The sequence below is a fragment of the Rhinoderma darwinii genome, chromosome 1, assembly GCF_050947455.1.
Source record: "Rhinoderma darwinii isolate aRhiDar2 chromosome 1, aRhiDar2.hap1, whole genome shotgun sequence".
In the NCBI taxonomy this organism is placed as follows: Eukaryota; Metazoa; Chordata; class Amphibia; order Anura; family Rhinodermatidae; genus Rhinoderma; species Rhinoderma darwinii.
In genome coordinates, this window is record NC_134687.1 from 603,146,411 (window position 1) to 603,164,416 (window position 18,006).

The window sequence follows — 18,006 nt, forward strand, 5'->3', positions numbered from 1 at the left end:
ACAACATGTGTTAGCCTGCAAATCTATTGTGAGGACCACAAAAACCCTATCCAATAAATCGTAACGTTAGTTTTAACTTAAAATGTACGGTTGATAACATGACAGGGCATAGTTTGTGTCATTATTCTAGTTTTTGATCTTTTTTTCTTCAGATTCCTTGCAACTGGAAATTAGTTTGCGTCCCTTCATTTTGAATTCCTATTGGGGATGTGGACCATTTCCGGAATGATCAGGTCCACCTCAGAGCTCATCAGGCGGAAACTCAAAGACACCATGATGCCTCCACCCACGACGGGACAGGGGAGGAGTATAGCGGATGGGTTCATGGACAACGCACAATATCCTAATTGCATTGGGGCACTGGACGGAAGACATATCTGGGCGAAGCCGCCACACCCAGGGTCCCGATTATACAATTACACACAGTATTTCTCAGTAGTGCTGTTGGCCTTGGCTGACAGTCAATACCGGTTTGTAATTGTAGACCTCGGTTCCTACGGTAGCATAGCGGATGCTGGCATCTTCAGGGCTTCCAGAATGGGTCATGCTTTTTCTAAGCAACCAGCCAGGCCTCCCAGAACCTACTGCCCGGATCATCAGGACCCGCCATATCATAGTGGCAGATTAGGCCTTTGGACTCTCCACCCATCTTATGCGCCCCTATCCTAGGCGTGGTTTGGACAACCGTTGGCACATTTTCAATTATCAGCTAACCAGGGCTTGTCGCTATGTGGAGTGCGCCTTCGGTATTCTGGCAAATAAATGGAGGGTCTTCATGTCGACAATTCAGATGGTTGCAGACAATGTGAACCAACGTGATCAAAGCCAGTGTCATCCCGCACAACTTCGATTAGGTGATGGTGATGTGGAACATCACAGGGCCACTGGAGCATTGACTTTGGACGAGACACCGCAAGGAGGACCAGGAACATCTGGACTCAGAATCCAGGAATTCTTTGCAGATTATTTCAGGAGCCCTGAGGGAGCAGTGCCCTGGCAGCAGGACTCTATCCACTGGAGATGCGGTGTGTGAAGTTTTATTTTGTTATTTCTGTTAATTTACATTGTATTAGTTTTGATTGGATAGTGTAGGGACTCGCAAGACAATGAGGACCCTTGACACAGGTTGCAGGCTTTCATATTTAGGTCAAAATATTAACTTTAAAAAAAGGTTAAAATAAGTTTTACAAATATTTTGCCATAAAAAAAAATAATTCTATTTTGACCCGAATATCAACCAATACCTCATTTTTGTACTGTAGGTTAAAAAAGAAAAAGTCTACACACATTCCTATATATTTTTTTTTTTTTTAATTACATTTTTCTTTTAGTAAATGTTTATCCCCCATTTGCAATCATGAACAGGTCAAATACATGACCACCCGCCACCAAACATAACAAAAACTAGTAAAGAAATTTGGATTTCAAACTTTACTTTATCGAAAAAGTATAAACACACAAAACAGGGCAAAATAACAGCAGAACAAGGAGTCTGTTCAGAAACATATAAAATTAACATAAACAGAAAAATATATATAGTTTACAAATCAAATCAGGAGAGGATGGTGGGGCACTTGGAGTCGACTCAATTCTCTCCGAAGGTGATTGTGCAGCAGATTGCCGAGGAGGTGGTTTACGGCCTAATACGGCTCGTGTGGGTTGTAGTAAGCTCCCCGAAAACCATTTGGATGTTCTGGACCCATTTGCCTGTGGAAATATGGACGTTGGTGCAGCATAGGAGGAGCTGGTGAGCTATAGCTATTGGACAGATGTGGCTGAGGTGTAGTGTGCCCGAACCGACGCCAGTGCTCCAATGCTGTAAAGCAGTCCCTGGGGTCATTTGGGGGGGTTGCAGCGTCTATTAGATTCAACATCGCTGATTGGGTTCTCAGGCGATGCTCTGGTGGTACAAGGCGCAAATGAAAAGCCAAGGTACGAACAAAAGCGTCCACCCCATCCTCGGGTTTATTTCTATTCCAGTATTCTAAAACCCTAGTGTCAACCGGGCTCGCTGTTGAGGGTTGGATTCTTTTCCTTTTACTTGCAGCTCTTGAGCGAACAGGATTTTCCGGAGGGGTAGGGCTGCAAACACTTGGGCCAGATGATGTCCCAGGATTATCTGGATCCTGGTGTTCCTCGTCTGGACTTATTCTGGTGTCTTCCACCTCGCTCCTCTCCTCCATCTCTGTACTCTCCTCTAGGTTGTCCTCTGAGCTAAGTTTTTAAGAGAATTTTTAAAAATTAACATATATTACACGTATTAAAGGCGTTTTCCCATCAGGATAATTTTTTTTAAATATACACAGGATATGTCAAATGTCAGAGAGATATGGTTATCACCTCTGAAACAGAGATAGAAAGGGGTTTAGGGGGCCCCTTAAAGAGTTCGGTGTGGTCCCAGAGGTGGGAGCCACATCTCTGGGATATTTATGACATATCCTGTGGATATGTCAAACTTCCTTGATGGGAAAACCCCTTGAACAGGCAATGTTTTTTTTGTTATTTTGGGATACTTACCCACAAAGTTCAAATATTGGTATCAGAAAGGATAACTTTTCCATAAGCCGATCGGACAATTTCTCGGTTGGAGCCAAACCACTTTTCCCTGTTTGGGTCAGTTCTCTCCGGTACTGGTCCCTGGTGCTTCTCCCCCTGACTTTAAGGTCATCCACTGTAGAAAAAAAACCCATATACAGGTCTATATTTATCCGAGCGGCGAGTATACTAACATGTACTGGTAGGCCAACATTACATGATTTCTCACATTGACAGTCTCTATCAGGGTCACATGGCGGTAAAAAATAAAATTGAAACTATATTGGAAAAAGAAAAAAAAAAAAAGGCAGCTATATACAATATTTAAGGATAGGGGCTGTACTATGCTTGAACTTACCAAACTTGGTTCTTTCAGCCGCCTTCGCACTAGTCCACTGATTCAAACATTATTTTTGCGATGGCCTCCCATGAATTTTCTTTCTTCTGCCGGTCATGGTACAAATCCGACCTGGTGTCCCACAAATCTGGCCTCTCCTGCACCAAAGTTATGAACTTCTCCACACCAATTGGGCGAGGCATGACTGACCGATTATGTTCCTCCTGTAGCTGTCCATGTGGCCTGCAAACATCTCCTGATTCCCCCCCCCCCCCCAATGTCCTTTGCAATGGTGCGTGAATAACGGATTTTAAGTGTGCTGTGCGTGGTTTTCACGCACCCATAGACTTCAATCGGTGACTGCAATGCGCGCAGATGCAGCAAATATAGGACATGCAGTGAGTTTTATGCAACGGACACACACTGCATGAAAATCACCGCGTGTCTGAATAGCCCCATTGAAATCAATGCGACCGCGTGCAGTGAGTGATTTCCACGCACAGCGCACGGACGAGTATTACGCTTTCTGAACGAGTCGTTCGGCTGGGGCAATGCAACTTCATCAGATAGGCAGGTCATAAAGGCATAAATGGGGGTCTGACCTCTGGTATCTCCACCATTACGAGTATAGGGCGCCTCATTCTTAGCAATTTGGGGTCCCAGAGATCAGACCGGCACTGCCCAGATTTTTTTAACCACTGTAAGGGACTCTCTCACACTGGACAGAGACAGATAGTGAAGGTTAATAAATGCTTAATATTGTCTTATGATATCTGAGTGACATTCTACAACTCCTTTGTTGTTCACATTATATTGTGGTCAACATCAGAAGTGCATATGAATGGCCCAGGTCATCGTTTGAATGTGCCATGACTGGTCAATGACCTGTGCACAATGCCATGACCGCAACGTGAGATACAGACACTTTGCCTGGAATCTGGTCGTACTGGTTAAGAGTCAGGTAAGGACATGTGCGGCTGAGCTTACCTCATTTATCTATCATCAAGACCCAACTCATCGTCAGCAGATGTGAGTAGAACTATACAATTACATGGTCACAAGTCATAAACACTTTCCTTACGGCGACATTTCGCCTTTTAACAGGGTTCTAGGCTATGTTAAAAGGGTCCCTTGGCCATAAGCTGATCGCAAAGCGTCCCTCAGTGATCAGCTGTAATCGGTGGGGGAAACCTGTCAGTAAGTGTTCGATCTCCCTGCAGCGCCACCACAGGAGAAACTAAGCATTACACAGTGTCCATTCGCCAAGAGATCAGGATCCCAAACAGGGGACCCACCTCTATTCACTCAGAATTCCCTAATAGGGTATATGAAAATAGGTTTCCTTGACTGGACAACCCTCTGGGATTTTACAAAAAGTTGAACAGGGCACAGCAGAGGTGCTCCCTCACAACGCAAGTCCTGTAATAATTGGGTCCTTGCGTGCAGGTCTTAGAGGGGTTGTACAAAAAAAACTTGACCTATTTGAAAGAAAATCATTATAATGTGTACCATCTGAATAATTATTTAGCCCACCACTGGTCTCTGTGGGTACCTTGTATTTAGTAGACCTCGGGAATGTGTCCAATGGCTGCTGAGTGGCTTTAAAAGTAGTTTGTTTTATACTAGACAACCCGTATAAATACGCTCTTAGGGACTGCCGACATCTATCGATCAGCTGCAATCTTTAGGGGAACCTGGCAGCCAGTGCTTAATTTCTCTAAATCGCCACCATAGGAAAAAAAGCATTACACATGCCGGGTATTCCAGAGTGAGAGACTGCAGTTGCTTCAGCTGACAGATGGGGGTCCTGAATTGGAAACTTCTTTTTATTAACTCAAGATTCCCTAAATCGGGGCATTTGAGATCGTTAAACCAGACAAGATCATTAAAACGCGAAAAATTAAAAAAAAGGTCCCAAAAAACAGAGCAGATTCCCATTAGCATGCACCTGAATCTATTATGCCCCTCCCAATCCTTCTATAGTAAAATAAACTTTCTAATATAGTTCCCCTACGGATTCTCATCCTGTTCCCTACATGACCACTTGTCACGTGACTCTGATGTAGTAAAAAAAATGTATACTCCTCATCAGCGACACTTTAATTCCCCAGGTGCCTACAGAGTTGTGTAATTCATTCCTGATCGCTCACGTCAGCTGATTAAGATCGGAAGGTAATTCCTAAAGCAAGTGCTCGGGTCTAGTCCCATCAGATAGTCTCAAAGGAATTTTGTTGTGATATGGTCAAACTGGTGTAGGTGTAAAGTATGGGCCCCATTATAATTGTATAACCTGTAAACTAATGGGTGTTTATAGCCCCCACTGAACTGGCCCTGAGGGCTAAAGCTGCCCTATAGATAGTAGATTAATCCATGTGTTATTGGGGGCAACCCGACTGTCACCCTAGAAAACCAGACTGTCCGACATAACTCAAAGCTGGATTGACAGGGGGACTAGAACTTGCGGCTTTCACTGGAAGCTAATTTTCATATTTAGAATTACTAGCGTTGGTCTACTGGATTTTCTGCAGCTCTGGAAATAAAGAAACAAAGTATTGTAGAAATCTTGCAGGTGGCAGATCACTGAGGGACAGGTTTAGGCAGCCAGAGACCGCTCCCAACTTACAGCTCCAGATTTATGCTGGCCATTCCTATTTAAAACAACATTTAAGTAATTCTAACCAAATATTATACACTATTTAGAAGTAGAACTATAAAATTGAAAGGATTTTTTCCACCACTTGTTGTAAATCCATTTGTTTTTAAGACTAGATCAGTCAAAGTAAAAATGCCTCCGGCATCCAATTTATCACTCAGCGATCGTATCCTAAAAAGAAGATCATACACGCTGTCAGTCATAATTGGACCACAATGATCACTAGAACAGGGGTCCTTTTGAATGGAGCGGCGACCAAGAACATAGCAGAGTACAGTGCTCGGCTGTTTCCAGCAGTCCCATAGTCATTGAATGGGGCGGCAGGGAACATGCTCGACCGCCACGCCATTCAGTAACCATGCAGTGAGGGGGAACAAGGGTCTCTGTAACCCATTCTAGTGATCAGTGGGGTCCCCAGCAATCAGACACGTATCACTTACCCTTTGGGGTACTACATAGTGCGCCCATAAACAGCAGATTTGAGCAGTCCAAATAAAATGTATTTTAGGGGCAGCAGGAGGTGGCACATTTTACATAAAACGTGACCGGCCGTGTATTTCAAGAAAAATGATATGATAATCTCCACCTACTTAGGATACTGACACTGATAAACTGGAAGGATTTTTACCACCAGAACCTGGTTATAAAGGCAAATAGTCCTAATTGGCAAGATCAGAGTGAACGTAACAATTCTTCCAATTTACCGCTGCTGGTCAATCTATTACATGCGGCTTAGTATATATTACCAGGAGGCTGCTCACCAGCAACATTGATATTGTCCGGGTGCCACATCGTTCCCAATAGTCTTACACTCACTGCAGAGGCGGCTCTGTACTCTCTGCCCCCCACCCCCTAAACTGACCAGGCTGCTTGTAAAAACTCCTTCAAAAAAGCGCTCCTTCATTGGCTCTCCTGCACAGTTTGAACACAAGTATAGTGCCATGGTATTTGTACCAGAAAGCAAGGAGTCATGTCCCTTAAAGGGGTTGTCTCAAGATTAAATGTTATTCTCTAACCCGGGGATCCCGTTCCTCTGAATGAATGGAGCAGCAGGTTGAGCATCCGCACTGCCGCTCCATTCACCGTCTATGGCACAACGCTCGGCTATCTCCAGGAGTGCCATAGAGAATGAATGGGGCAGCAGGGAACATTCGGAGGAACTTGCCCCCCCGTTCTCATGATCAGTGGGTGTCCCAGCAGTCGGACCCCTACCGATCAGCATGTTATTACCTATCCTGCGGTTAGAGGATAACATTTAATCTTGGGACTACCTCTTTAATTTTGTGTCTGTCACCGGAATTTCTCATTCACTCCAGGGGACTAATGATCGATGAAGCAGTCAGATCCCAACGATCAGACTAGAATATATCCTCGCGATAAACCATCATAGTCTGTGAAGAGAAAAGCCCTTTCAGGGATGTCCTAAGTTGAACTCAATTTCTATACATTGTTCCATGGGCCTACCCATATTCTTCTAATTTCTTATAGGTAGACTAATATAGTGTTAAATCCATCAAATAGCAAAACACATGTGCAGCACCGATAAATGGATTCCCTCGATACGGAGCTTATAGTGTGCAGCCCTTTAATGACCAGCGTCCGGATAGTGAGGAGTATCGGACTGTTGGTAGGATTGGGGGTAACGTTCTTCTATGTCCATCATGGGAATGTGGATGCAAAGTGGTTGAAGCAGCAATTAACCAGTTCATGTGCAAAAAACATTTTAGATATCTACTCGTGCCCTGGTTGGCCTGCATGGGACACCAAGTGTGAGAAATTAAAAGCGGAAGAGACCTTTATGTGCTGGAAGAAGACGCCAAGTCATTGGTCTGAAGGAGATTACACTAACACCAGCCTTCTCTATGCAAATCATGTATGGAATACCGCACAGATCTGTCACCATATACAGTTCAGGCGTCGTTACATTAGCACAGGAATCTATACAATCCAGTGTTGGCTAGGCAGCAGAGCTGACAATCTAAGATCTGTGTTAGGCCAGGGATAACACCTTACCTGGAATCTCCGCTGTGATTGTCTTACTGCTTCCTGAAACCTCTTCGTCCTCATCCGATGAGCTTGTACTTGAGTCACAGGTGAGGTCGCTGTCACTGGTACTACTGTCCTGCAGCAAGTTATACTTCTTCCTAGCGGCCGCCTCTCTCTTCTGCCTTAGCAGCCGGATCCGCTCTTTGTGCTTTTGGCTCCTGTGACCTTTGATCTTGGTGACTCTACCATTTTGCTTATCGCTGGACTGGCGGTTTTTCTTGGCAGCCATAGTGGAGGTTTCGCTCTCTGACCGAGATCTCCGAGACTTGCGAGCCACGGTGGCTCCTTGGCTGGCAGTGTCGCAGCCTTCGGTTATTGCTTCGGGACGTCGCGACTCGTTCTCTTCTGCGGAAGATAACGTGTCGGAGTCGGCCAAGTGTCCACTGGAAGAAGGAGAAAGCATGCAGTGGTTAGAAGAATCGCTCTCATACACCCGGCCAGTCGTTGGTTTGTCGCTTTCAGTAGACGCTAGCTGGGACTCGGAGGAGTCTCTTCTCAGTTCCATCAGCAGGCAGGGCATTGAGGCCAGTCCGGAAGAGTCTGGGACATCCTCAGACCCATCTTTTCCAGGTGGTGTCTGTAGATCTAGAGCTCCTTCTTCAGCCTGAGAATCCGCGTTCTCCTGGGTGACGTGAGGAGGCACTTCAGAATCTACAAGTTGTTCATCCTTGCTGACCGCCTCCATCTTCATGACAAATATACAAGTGTGTCCAGATTTAAAGCATGGAGCATGAGCTGGAAGGCTTCTTATCAGGTCGCTTAACAAGAGCTACCTCTGGCATATACTAGAAACAAGAAAAAGATAAAAAAAAGACATCACTCTACATGATAAAAGAAACGAACATTAGGAAAATAAAATGACTGGTGGACACTTACAGGTCATCCAGTCTTTATGTAAATAGAAAAGTAAAGATACATTTCTAAAATGCTTTGTATTTCAATTGCTCTTGCTGTCAGTGAATGAAAACGTTCCTTAATAACATTCAGTTTCAAAAACTATATTGAGGACCTCTCCCTGCTCACACAGCTGCAGTGTTACAATGTGGGATCCTCTGACCTCAACACAGCAACTGCGCAAATCCCACCATTACATTTTTGCATTACATGAAAGTAGTTGTTGCTACATAAACTCATCATTTTAGTTACTGACAGCAAGCAGAGATCTACAAAAAAGGTCTAAATAATAAACCATAAAAACATCCAAGGGACAAACTTTATTTAAATAGGACTACACAACCTGCTGCTTGGGGAAACACTTCCTTCCTTCGATCCTTGCATTAGGATCTACCCCTGTCCTCAGGAACACGAGATCAGCACACTCCTCTCCTCAAACACTCAGTGCTGCTGTAGAATGTGCTCCATCCCCTATAACTCTTTCACATGGGGTACTAACCTGACATGAGTGGACAGGTCACTACCTCCCACAAGATCAGCAAACTTCTCTCCTGAAATAATCTGTGCTGCTGTGAGCTCTGTCCTCACTATGGGCACTACACTCTGTCCTATTCCAGTCCACTACAAATCAGAAGAAATCCTAGTCAGGAAATACTGAATTCTATGTACTAAGTGGCTGGAATTACCTTTGTAGGCCCCTGCAGCAAGTAATAGCTGATATTTTCCCGCCAGCAGTATACGGCTATTCTACCGGCAACTGACTGCTCTGAACCAGATATAAGCATATAACAGCAGGAAGCCGGTAGCCGTTTGTCTGCCGCCCCAATACGAGTGCTGTTTGTATTACTCAGCACGTGCAAAGACTAATAGAGTCCAAGATGAATAACTCCTTGGGGAAATGAGTCATTCAGTGACAGATGTGGGTTCTGCTCTCACGGTAACAAGCAGAAATATAGCGACAGGCTGAGCCACGGAGGCTGAATGTGCAGAACACAGTCACCCTATATGTAAAGGGGGTGCCCTCCTTTACATACAAATGGAGGTAATAGAAAGGGATCCCCCACATTAAGTAGATCAGAGATGCGGCAAGGACTGCTAAAGTCCATGACACATCCGCCCATTGATATACATGGTCCTTATTATCCAGAAGCTATGTGAAGGTGACCCGCGCTCTGCCAGCTGCAAATGCAGCCGTCATGTAAAATCAAAATGCCACGTGTATCCGGAACCGCACCGTCTTTGCTGCTCTGCGATGAGTGGATCACCGGGTACACTGTCGCTCAAACAGCAACTACATTTCCCTTGCAAAGTTACCATGTGCTAAATGGTTGCGCTAACCCTCTAGACTAAGAGCCTCCCCCAATTTTCCGAACTAAAAGAGGGTCAAGGACCCCCTCATCATGAATGAATCTGCAGCTGCATCCCCCTTCTCTCCATCTTCTACTTACTGTAAAATTGTACGGAGATTTTTGGTGACTAAAAAAAAAGGTTTTAGAACATTTACCGAGATTCTACAAAAAGGTAAAAGGAATGACAGGCTGCTGGAAAGTGAGGAAGATGCCACATTCCCTTGATGAGATACATTACATGTAAATAAATCAACAGTAAAAAAAAAAAAATGACTGATATGGAAGCTTTAAAGGGAACCGGTCAGGTAATTTATGCAGCTCTATCAGAGAAGCATAAAATAGAGGGAGAGAAGCGGAGCTCTGCTATACAGGTTCATATGATGGATGATGCTTTGTCAGATTTGAGTAAATCCGGACACAACTCCTAGGCGAGACGATGAGAGTCCTGCTAACCCCGCCCACATACAGTGATTGACAGCGTTCCCTGTACAGAATACTGCAGTAAAAGATGTATAGAGCGGCACCTGACAGGTGATCTGACTCCCATCCTCCGTACATGCGGATATAAAACTGCGGTCTACAGTCTAATGTTCGATATTTCGGGTATTCATTCTGTAGATTATAAGGCACTGTTTGACACCGCGTGCATTCAACAAGTTTTTTGGCTCGCCGAAAAACACATCATTTAAGCTTCCTGTTGACATTAATAAGAAAGCGCATCGTTACTGCATACGTTTTTTTACGAGAGTATTTAAAAAACATATTGTGTAAAAAACAAAAAAAATTCAGGGCAACTCTTTGGCGCGTAAAACACGCTTAATTCACAGTCAATGGTAGTCTTAATTACATGCCGAAACCACGCACAAAACACTTAAAGTGTAGTTAAACGTTCGGCAAACTGAGACCCCCACCAATCGCGAGAACGAAGCGTTCGTGTGAGCGCTCAGCCGCTTCGTGTCTGTTCGGCTTTTTCCGGAAATAAATGTATCAGTGTGCGGACTCAACAGAAAGTCTATGAGCCCGTACTCCGATACATCGGCTTTCCGGAAAAAGCTGAACAGATACGAAGCAGCTGAACGCTCACACGAACACTTCAGCTTCTTCGTTCTAGCGATTGGTGGGGGTCTCAGTGCTCGGACCCCCCACCAATCCAAACTTCTGACATGTCACTATGAAATGTCAGACGTTTGTCGAACGTTTAACTACACTTTTAAAAAAACGCCTCGAAAAAGTTTTAAAAAAAACACGTGTTTTAAAAAGCGCTTTACAATAACGCTAATGTTGGACACGTTCACACGTGTATTTTGAGTGCCATGTAAACAAGGCCTTACTGCTCTCGCTGGAGACGTGTCTCCTGTAAGGAGTATCCCTTTAGACCTGATTCACATAACCATGCATTTGCTTCCGCAATTTGTCCTCATTTTTGCAAATAAATTGCGTACCCCTTCATTTCTATGGCCCCACGAACAGGACCGTGGTTTGCACAGATCCACGCGGAATCTGCAAATCCGGATCACAAAAACTCAGGAGCAGTCATTTTATGGTCCGGATTTGCAGTTCCACTAAACTGGGGAAATATTTTTTTGTGGATCTGTGTACAACAAAGTTTTTTTTTTGTGGTCAAATGGACCGCATCGGCTCAGTGGTTTTGCTGCCCGTAAAACCAGTACGGTCATGTGCATGAGGCCTAACACTTCATAGTAAATCAGGACCATCAGGTACACCAGGGCTGCAAAGTCTGACAATAAACCAACAGCGCACCCTGGTTACTAATTTCCCTTTTGTCAATGCAGGACACGTCCAAGAAAGACCCATTCAGTGTCTCTAAAATAGGTCAAGTGATGTGCAGTGAGGCGTATGCGTCCCTCTGCTGGAGTCCTGCGCTGGGCCGGAGCAACAATGTTTTCAGACAATTCCATGAAAGACATCACCATGCAAGCAGGAGGAGAATCTATGGAGATGAATAAGCCGCCTCTATTGCTGCATCTAGAACCTCTGGTTTAAAGGGACTCTGCACCTCTATGGTGAATGAATGTAAAATGTGGAACCTGTGTAACAAAAATCTGTTGCTGGAAACAGTCAACAAGCAGGATAGCTCAGATCAGGACGCCACCTGGAGAGACCAACGAACACCATGGAGTCGGGTTGCACGATGCATCAAAATGTCGATACGGTTTCGATTTCATGCACCCTCAAACTGTTCAATACTGTTATTTCATGTATTTCGATACAAAGCTGTGCGGCCGCACAGCTTAGTATAGTAACACATGAATGTTGTTAGAGCGGGGCTGCGGCTGTGTGATACTCGTGAGTCCTGACAAGTGCGCGCGGTCAGCATGATGTGATGCGACCAGCGCTGCACTAATCATCAGAACATGTCAGGCGCACTACAAAACACCCCCATGTTCTGTCTTCAGTGCCTGCGCCGCCGCTCATTAGTGCAGCACCGGCCGCATGACCTCATGCTGACTGCGCGCTTTTTGTCAGGAGTGGGGCAATGGTTGTATTACACAGCCGAAGCCCCGCTCTAATGGCGGAGATGAGAAACCTCATCTCCGCTGCTATTCCCCTGAATGCTGCGACCAAAGCTGACTGTAGAATTCAAGGGGTAAATGAGAAGGGGGATGCCCTTTGGATTGCATCACAGGGAATCCCTGTGACACGATTGAGGGTCATACCATATATGGGCAGACAGCCCAGGGTCCAATGAAGGGCTGTCTTACCATATTTCCTGTTAGGGCATACTTAGGTATGTCCTAACAACTGCCTGTATACTATCAGTACACAGGCTAATGTAATGACATATAGATCTATTCCAGTACATTAAAGATTATAAATAAAAAAAACAACAAAGTAACCTTAAAAACAAATAAAATACACTTTTTTTTTTTTACCGTAAACATTTTAAGTCTAAATACATAAAATATACACATTCGGTATCGTCGCGACCGGAACAACAAATTTAAGGCGTCGTTCAAGTTTACGCTGTTAAATATTTTGAACCTCCATGTTCCACACATTAATAGTAATTAACCCAATAATGTACCTCACACATTAACCCAATGTTGTCCATTATGACTGAGGAACATGATGGGGTTAATTACAATTAATGTGAGGCACATGGAGGTTCGAAAGTCATCACACCTCGTGCCTCACATCAGAAAATAAAATAACTTTAAAATAAAATACATTTTTTATTATTATTGTTGCCAAAGTATCGTTTTGGTATAGAGTATCGCAATACTACACAAATTATTGGTGTCGAATTTCAAATTCTAGTATCTTTACAACCCTACCATGGAGAAAGATGAATAAGGGCCAGGTTCTGCGATAATGGGGCCGTGATATGGCAAGGCACAATTGCTTTCTTACAGAAACAGCGCCACACCTGTCCATTGGTTGTGTCTGGTATTGCAGATCAGCTCTATTGAACTGATTTGGGCTGAGCTGCAATACCACATAAAACCTGAGAGCAGCTCTTCAATGTGAGGGCCCTCCCTACCAACACGCCATATCTCCAAATCCTGAGCCCCTGCGAGTGTAGTCACCCCTGGAACTTTGTGTTCACAGAAGAGTTGGTGTGAATAGGGCCTGGTAATGCATCTATAGGGAGCTCCTAGCATAGTACAGTAACAACGCCATCCTTCCTGCAGAATAATACAGCCGGGCTATGCTCAAAGCTGGTCTAGTGTGGGTATCGGAAGCAGAATGCCCTCCTATCCTGGCAGCTAGGCGTACCAGATACTGCATTAAGGCCTTATGGGAATGCGAGAAGAGACATAAGGTTACAGCGCTGGGTTTCATGAAATAAATACACTCGAGATACAGAAACTTCACAGCCAAAGGGATATTAAAGCTCCGGTTGTGGAGCGGGGGCTCAGAGTATTTCATTTATAAAACATTAAAGGGGCAGATTTTCATTGCATGGAGCGAAGTGGCTGCGGCTCAATTAGCTAATCTGCTTGGGTTCCTATTTTGAGACGTGATAGCTCCGAACGCATGTGATGTTAAGCTGAGGCCAAAACGCCTACAAATGTGGTAAAAGCTATATTATGCCAGCAAGTGTCAGAGCCAGCCTCCTGCCACCCAGAACCGTGGGGGTGCTCAGTACAACATGTGACCATTAAGAAGTTAGAGAAAGTGATTGATAACAAGTAAAAAGACCCTATAGGTATTCACATACGTATACAATCTCCAACCAAGATCGGATACCTGTTTCCCCACAGACACTCATAGAAATCACAGTTGCCTGTCGTCACCACTAGGTGGCGATCAATGTGCGGCTACTAATCAAGTCAATAAGGCTTCGTTCACATCTGCGTCGGGCTTCTGTTCATGGGTTCCGTTAGACCTTTCTGGCAGCTTTCCGTGCGCATTACCAAGGATTTCAATGCTAACGCTTCCGTTGCTAATGGAAAAATCAATGGAAGGCATTTTCGGCCGTTTTTTTGGCGCGTTTTCCGCGTCAAAAAACTGTGAGTGAACTCCCAATAAAACCGTCAAATCAGCTTGTGTTTGTCGCTATATTCTCTGAGACCCATAGCTTTTTTTTATTTTTCCATCGATTGAGCGGTGTGTTGGCTTGTGTTTTGCGGGGTGAGCTGTAGTGTTTATTGGTACCATTCCCCCCCCCCCCCCCACACACACTTTTTATTCCATTTTTTTGGGGAGCCAAGGTGACCAAAAAAAAAGGAATTGCAGAGTTTTTCATTTTTATTTTTTTTAGAACGTTCAACGTGCGAGATAACATGGTTAGAAAAGTTCTCACATTTACGGACGCGGATTTACCAGTTATAGTAACTTTTTTACATTACTTTAGGGGAACAACGGGAAGGATTTTTGTTTCTTCTTAAAAAAATAATTTCTTTTTTGTACATTATTTTTTTTTTTCATTAGTCACCCCAGGGAAGTCGAACCTGCGATAGTTGGATGCTTTTTTAGCGGAACAAATAGCAGTCAACTGCGCTGTAGATTCCGCCAAAACAACGGAAGCCTTACTGAACTGACTCAAACTGAAACCATTTGCAATGGAAGCATTACCACTGAAATCAATCACACAGAAGCTATGGTTTCGGTTTATGGGTTCCCCTGACGGAAAGGTCTGATGGAACCCATGAACAGAAGTCCAACGGAGATGTGAACGAAGCCTAAGTGACATATACAGTATACAAATCGCCCCCTAGTGGTGACTTCAACATAACATCCTACAGCTCCAACATATTTCACAGCACTGAAGGATATTGTCACCATTCACATCAATCTCTGTCCCCATCGGGACTAATTAATTTTCCCTATTTCAAACACATAAGAGACAATTTCATAGGCAGTCAATAAACCTATCAGGATATTTTGGAGTGTGGGGAGAAACAGGAGTTAACCCACGCTGCCATTGAAATATACGAAGCCAACGCTCGCGAGTTTATGCTACTGGTTCCCCTCTTTGTTTAAAAATGGACCCCGGAGATAAATGGATTACAGGATGTCCCGCTGCTAGGATCCCCAGCAATCAGCGGTCATCTGTGGGGGAAGAAGCGGGCAGCAAGTGTTCATTTCCATTCAGCACCACCACAGGAGAAGTGGAGCATTACACAGATCTTATTGAAATCAATTGGCTGCCCACGCAATGCTGGGTCCTCCAGAGCGAGAGACTCTTTGTGGCCACTTTCTTCTCTGACTAATAGATGAGAATTCGGAACAGGATACTCCAATCTATTTATTTATAATTTCCTAATAGTATATTAATAGGGTTACCCTAATGAGTGGGGTGGTGAGAGCTGCTATGAGGGCTCTGGAGGACTTTATTTCGGGCTTTCTACCATTATTTTATAGGACTATTTAATAATCCAGCACCTGTGATCACCTTCCCTTGACGAGTGCACGATTAGATTGTAGCTGATTAACATTTGATGGGTAAAACTAAAGTAACAAACAAATAAGTCTGATTATATGCAGTTACCTAACACACTAAAAGGTGCCATAGCACATAGACCAGCGATCTCCAACCTGCAGCACTCTAGCTGTTGAGAACCTACAACTCCCAGCATGCAGAGACTGCACAGGCTGGCATAGAGTAACATACAGACGCTCCAGTGACCACGGCACACAATATATTAGCAGCTCTCTATATATTAATGGGGTATTCCGGTTACAACAAGTTACCTGCTATCCGTACTGAAAGGGGTAACTCGCTGATCGGTGGGTGTCTGACAGCTCGGACTCCCACCGTTTACGAGAACCCCGAAGTTGCCCAAATCCCTCGTTTGAACCGAGCGGCAGGTCGCTCATGCGCACTGCCGCTCCATTCATTCTCTTTGGCAGCGCCAGAAAAAGTCGAACACTGCACTGTGCCATCTCTGGCGCTCCCATAATGAATGGAGCGGCAGTGCACATGAGCGACCTGCCGCTCGGCTCAAACGAGGGATTCAGGGTCCCGATTCTCGTAAACGGTGGGGGTGCGAGCTGTCGGACACCCACCGATTAGCAAGTTACCCCCTACCCTACGGATAGGGGGTAACTTGTTGTAACCGGAATACCCCTTTAAAAAGGTACAATACTAATGAAACTGTACTGTGGCTGATCCCAACACTGGCCACATATGGGCTGAACAAAACACTACAGCGATTAGCTATGTCCACCATTCAAACCAATTTTTCTCTATTGCACCAATACATCTAAAATAAAGGAAGCAACTTAATTAAAAAATCGACCCTTATGTGTTTACAGCTTCGTTGAAGATTAGGGTATCTCCATGGTTACAGACTACCAACAGTGTAGTCGGATCCTGCAGTCATACTTTCCCCGTATTGGTGCAGAAAAAAAATAAAAAAAATTGTTATATAGGTGTCGGACACAACCTTTACAATTAAGGAAAGGGGGTTAAAACTAAAAAAACTCATAGAAAATCTTGGGTCGAGCCCATGTTTATCTAAAAAGGGATGGTCTTAATGGGACAACCTATTAGGCATTTAGATCCAGGCTGTGAAGGCGGTTGATATCTGCAGACATTATAATACAAGATGTATTGATACAGCCCTGCCAGGGCCTTCCTCCTCAATGACAGAACCACAGAAGTAGCAACCAGAACTCCATGGGGTGAGGGCATACCTCACTACAACCAATAGGAAGCAGAGAGGGCGTGGCAATAGGGGAATACTCACTGACAGGGCCGCACAGGACGGAGGGAAGTCAACCCAGGAATCAGAATGATCACAACTCTAGGCACTGACTGGAATGATCACCCAGGCATCTGAATAGCAGATCTGCCTATTTATGCAGCGCCATAAGAGCAATAGTTGTATAGTTTAAAGGGGTTTTCCACTTTGGGCAATTCATATTAGAAGGGTAAAATGACAAAAAGCAGATCAAAGTGTCATCTAGCGATCAGCTGTAATCTGTGGGGAAACCTGGAAGTGTTTTATCTCCCTGCAGCGCCACCACAGGTGACATTAAGTATTACATAATGTACATTCAGGTTCTGTGAAATGCAGGACAGAGAGACGCTCGTTGTAACTGCTCACCACAAGAAATGGGGATTCTGAACAGAAAACCCCCTCTATTACCTCAGAATTCCCTAATAGGGCGTATGAAAATGAACTTTATAAACTAAACCCCCCCCCCCCCTATAAATCACTGTCTTAAAGGGACACTAACCCCTAATTCTGCTCACATATACAATTAAGAGAGTCTGCATGTTGCCACCACCTGTGCCATAAAGCTGTGCTCCTCTTGGACTCTGCCAGTCATCCCTTTGACCTACAGGCAGCTGCTCCCCAGCCTGAAATGGCTGATAACTGGGAATAGATTAAATTGAACAGTAATTGGGAGGGTAATACATAGTATATACACACACATAGATTACAGGCCCGGCCCTATGACTCCAGTAACAAGCAATCACAAGGCCTGAGCTTCAGCTCCTTCATACCCCATCCTGTGTCATCATCCTTCCCCTCAGTCAGCGCCCTACGGCCAACTAAGGCCTCAGTGCGGCCCACACTTCCCAAGCAACCTACCGGTTCGAGACTCAGTCAGTGTCCAGGCCCCTCCGTACACCGCCGGCCAGACACATCTCCCCGACTCAGCCACCGCCGCCGGACACTTAGCTCCGCCAATATGTCATAGCACTGCCGCTCGATCCGCTCTAGGAGTCACTTCCGGTGCAGAGGGAAAGGGCGGGGACGCATGGCCGTCGACCA

At 44.7% G+C, this 18,006-nt stretch overlaps 1 protein-coding gene across 3 annotated transcripts in view; it reads right to left on the reverse strand.

Annotated features, from left to right (window-relative positions):
* Positions 1–17,985, reverse strand: part of ARK2N (arkadia (RNF111) N-terminal like PKA signaling regulator 2N) — a 56,655-nt gene extending 38,670 nt beyond the window's left edge. For 2 of the 3 annotated variants that reach the window (XM_075840751.1, XM_075840758.1), the window contains exons 1-2: positions 17,824–17,985; positions 7,539–8,356 (exon numbers count right to left, since the gene is read on the reverse strand). In XM_075840751.1, coding sequence (XP_075696866.1) covers positions 7,539–8,262 — 724 coding nt within the window. In that variant the 5' untranslated portion in view covers positions 8,263–8,356; positions 17,824–17,985. Of the gene's footprint in view, positions 1–1,349; positions 2,215–2,517; positions 2,672–7,538; positions 8,357–17,823 lie in introns of those variants that run through there. The other variant, XM_075840742.1, reaches the window with a different exon arrangement.
* Between the last annotated feature and the right edge of the window lie 21 nt (positions 17,986–18,006).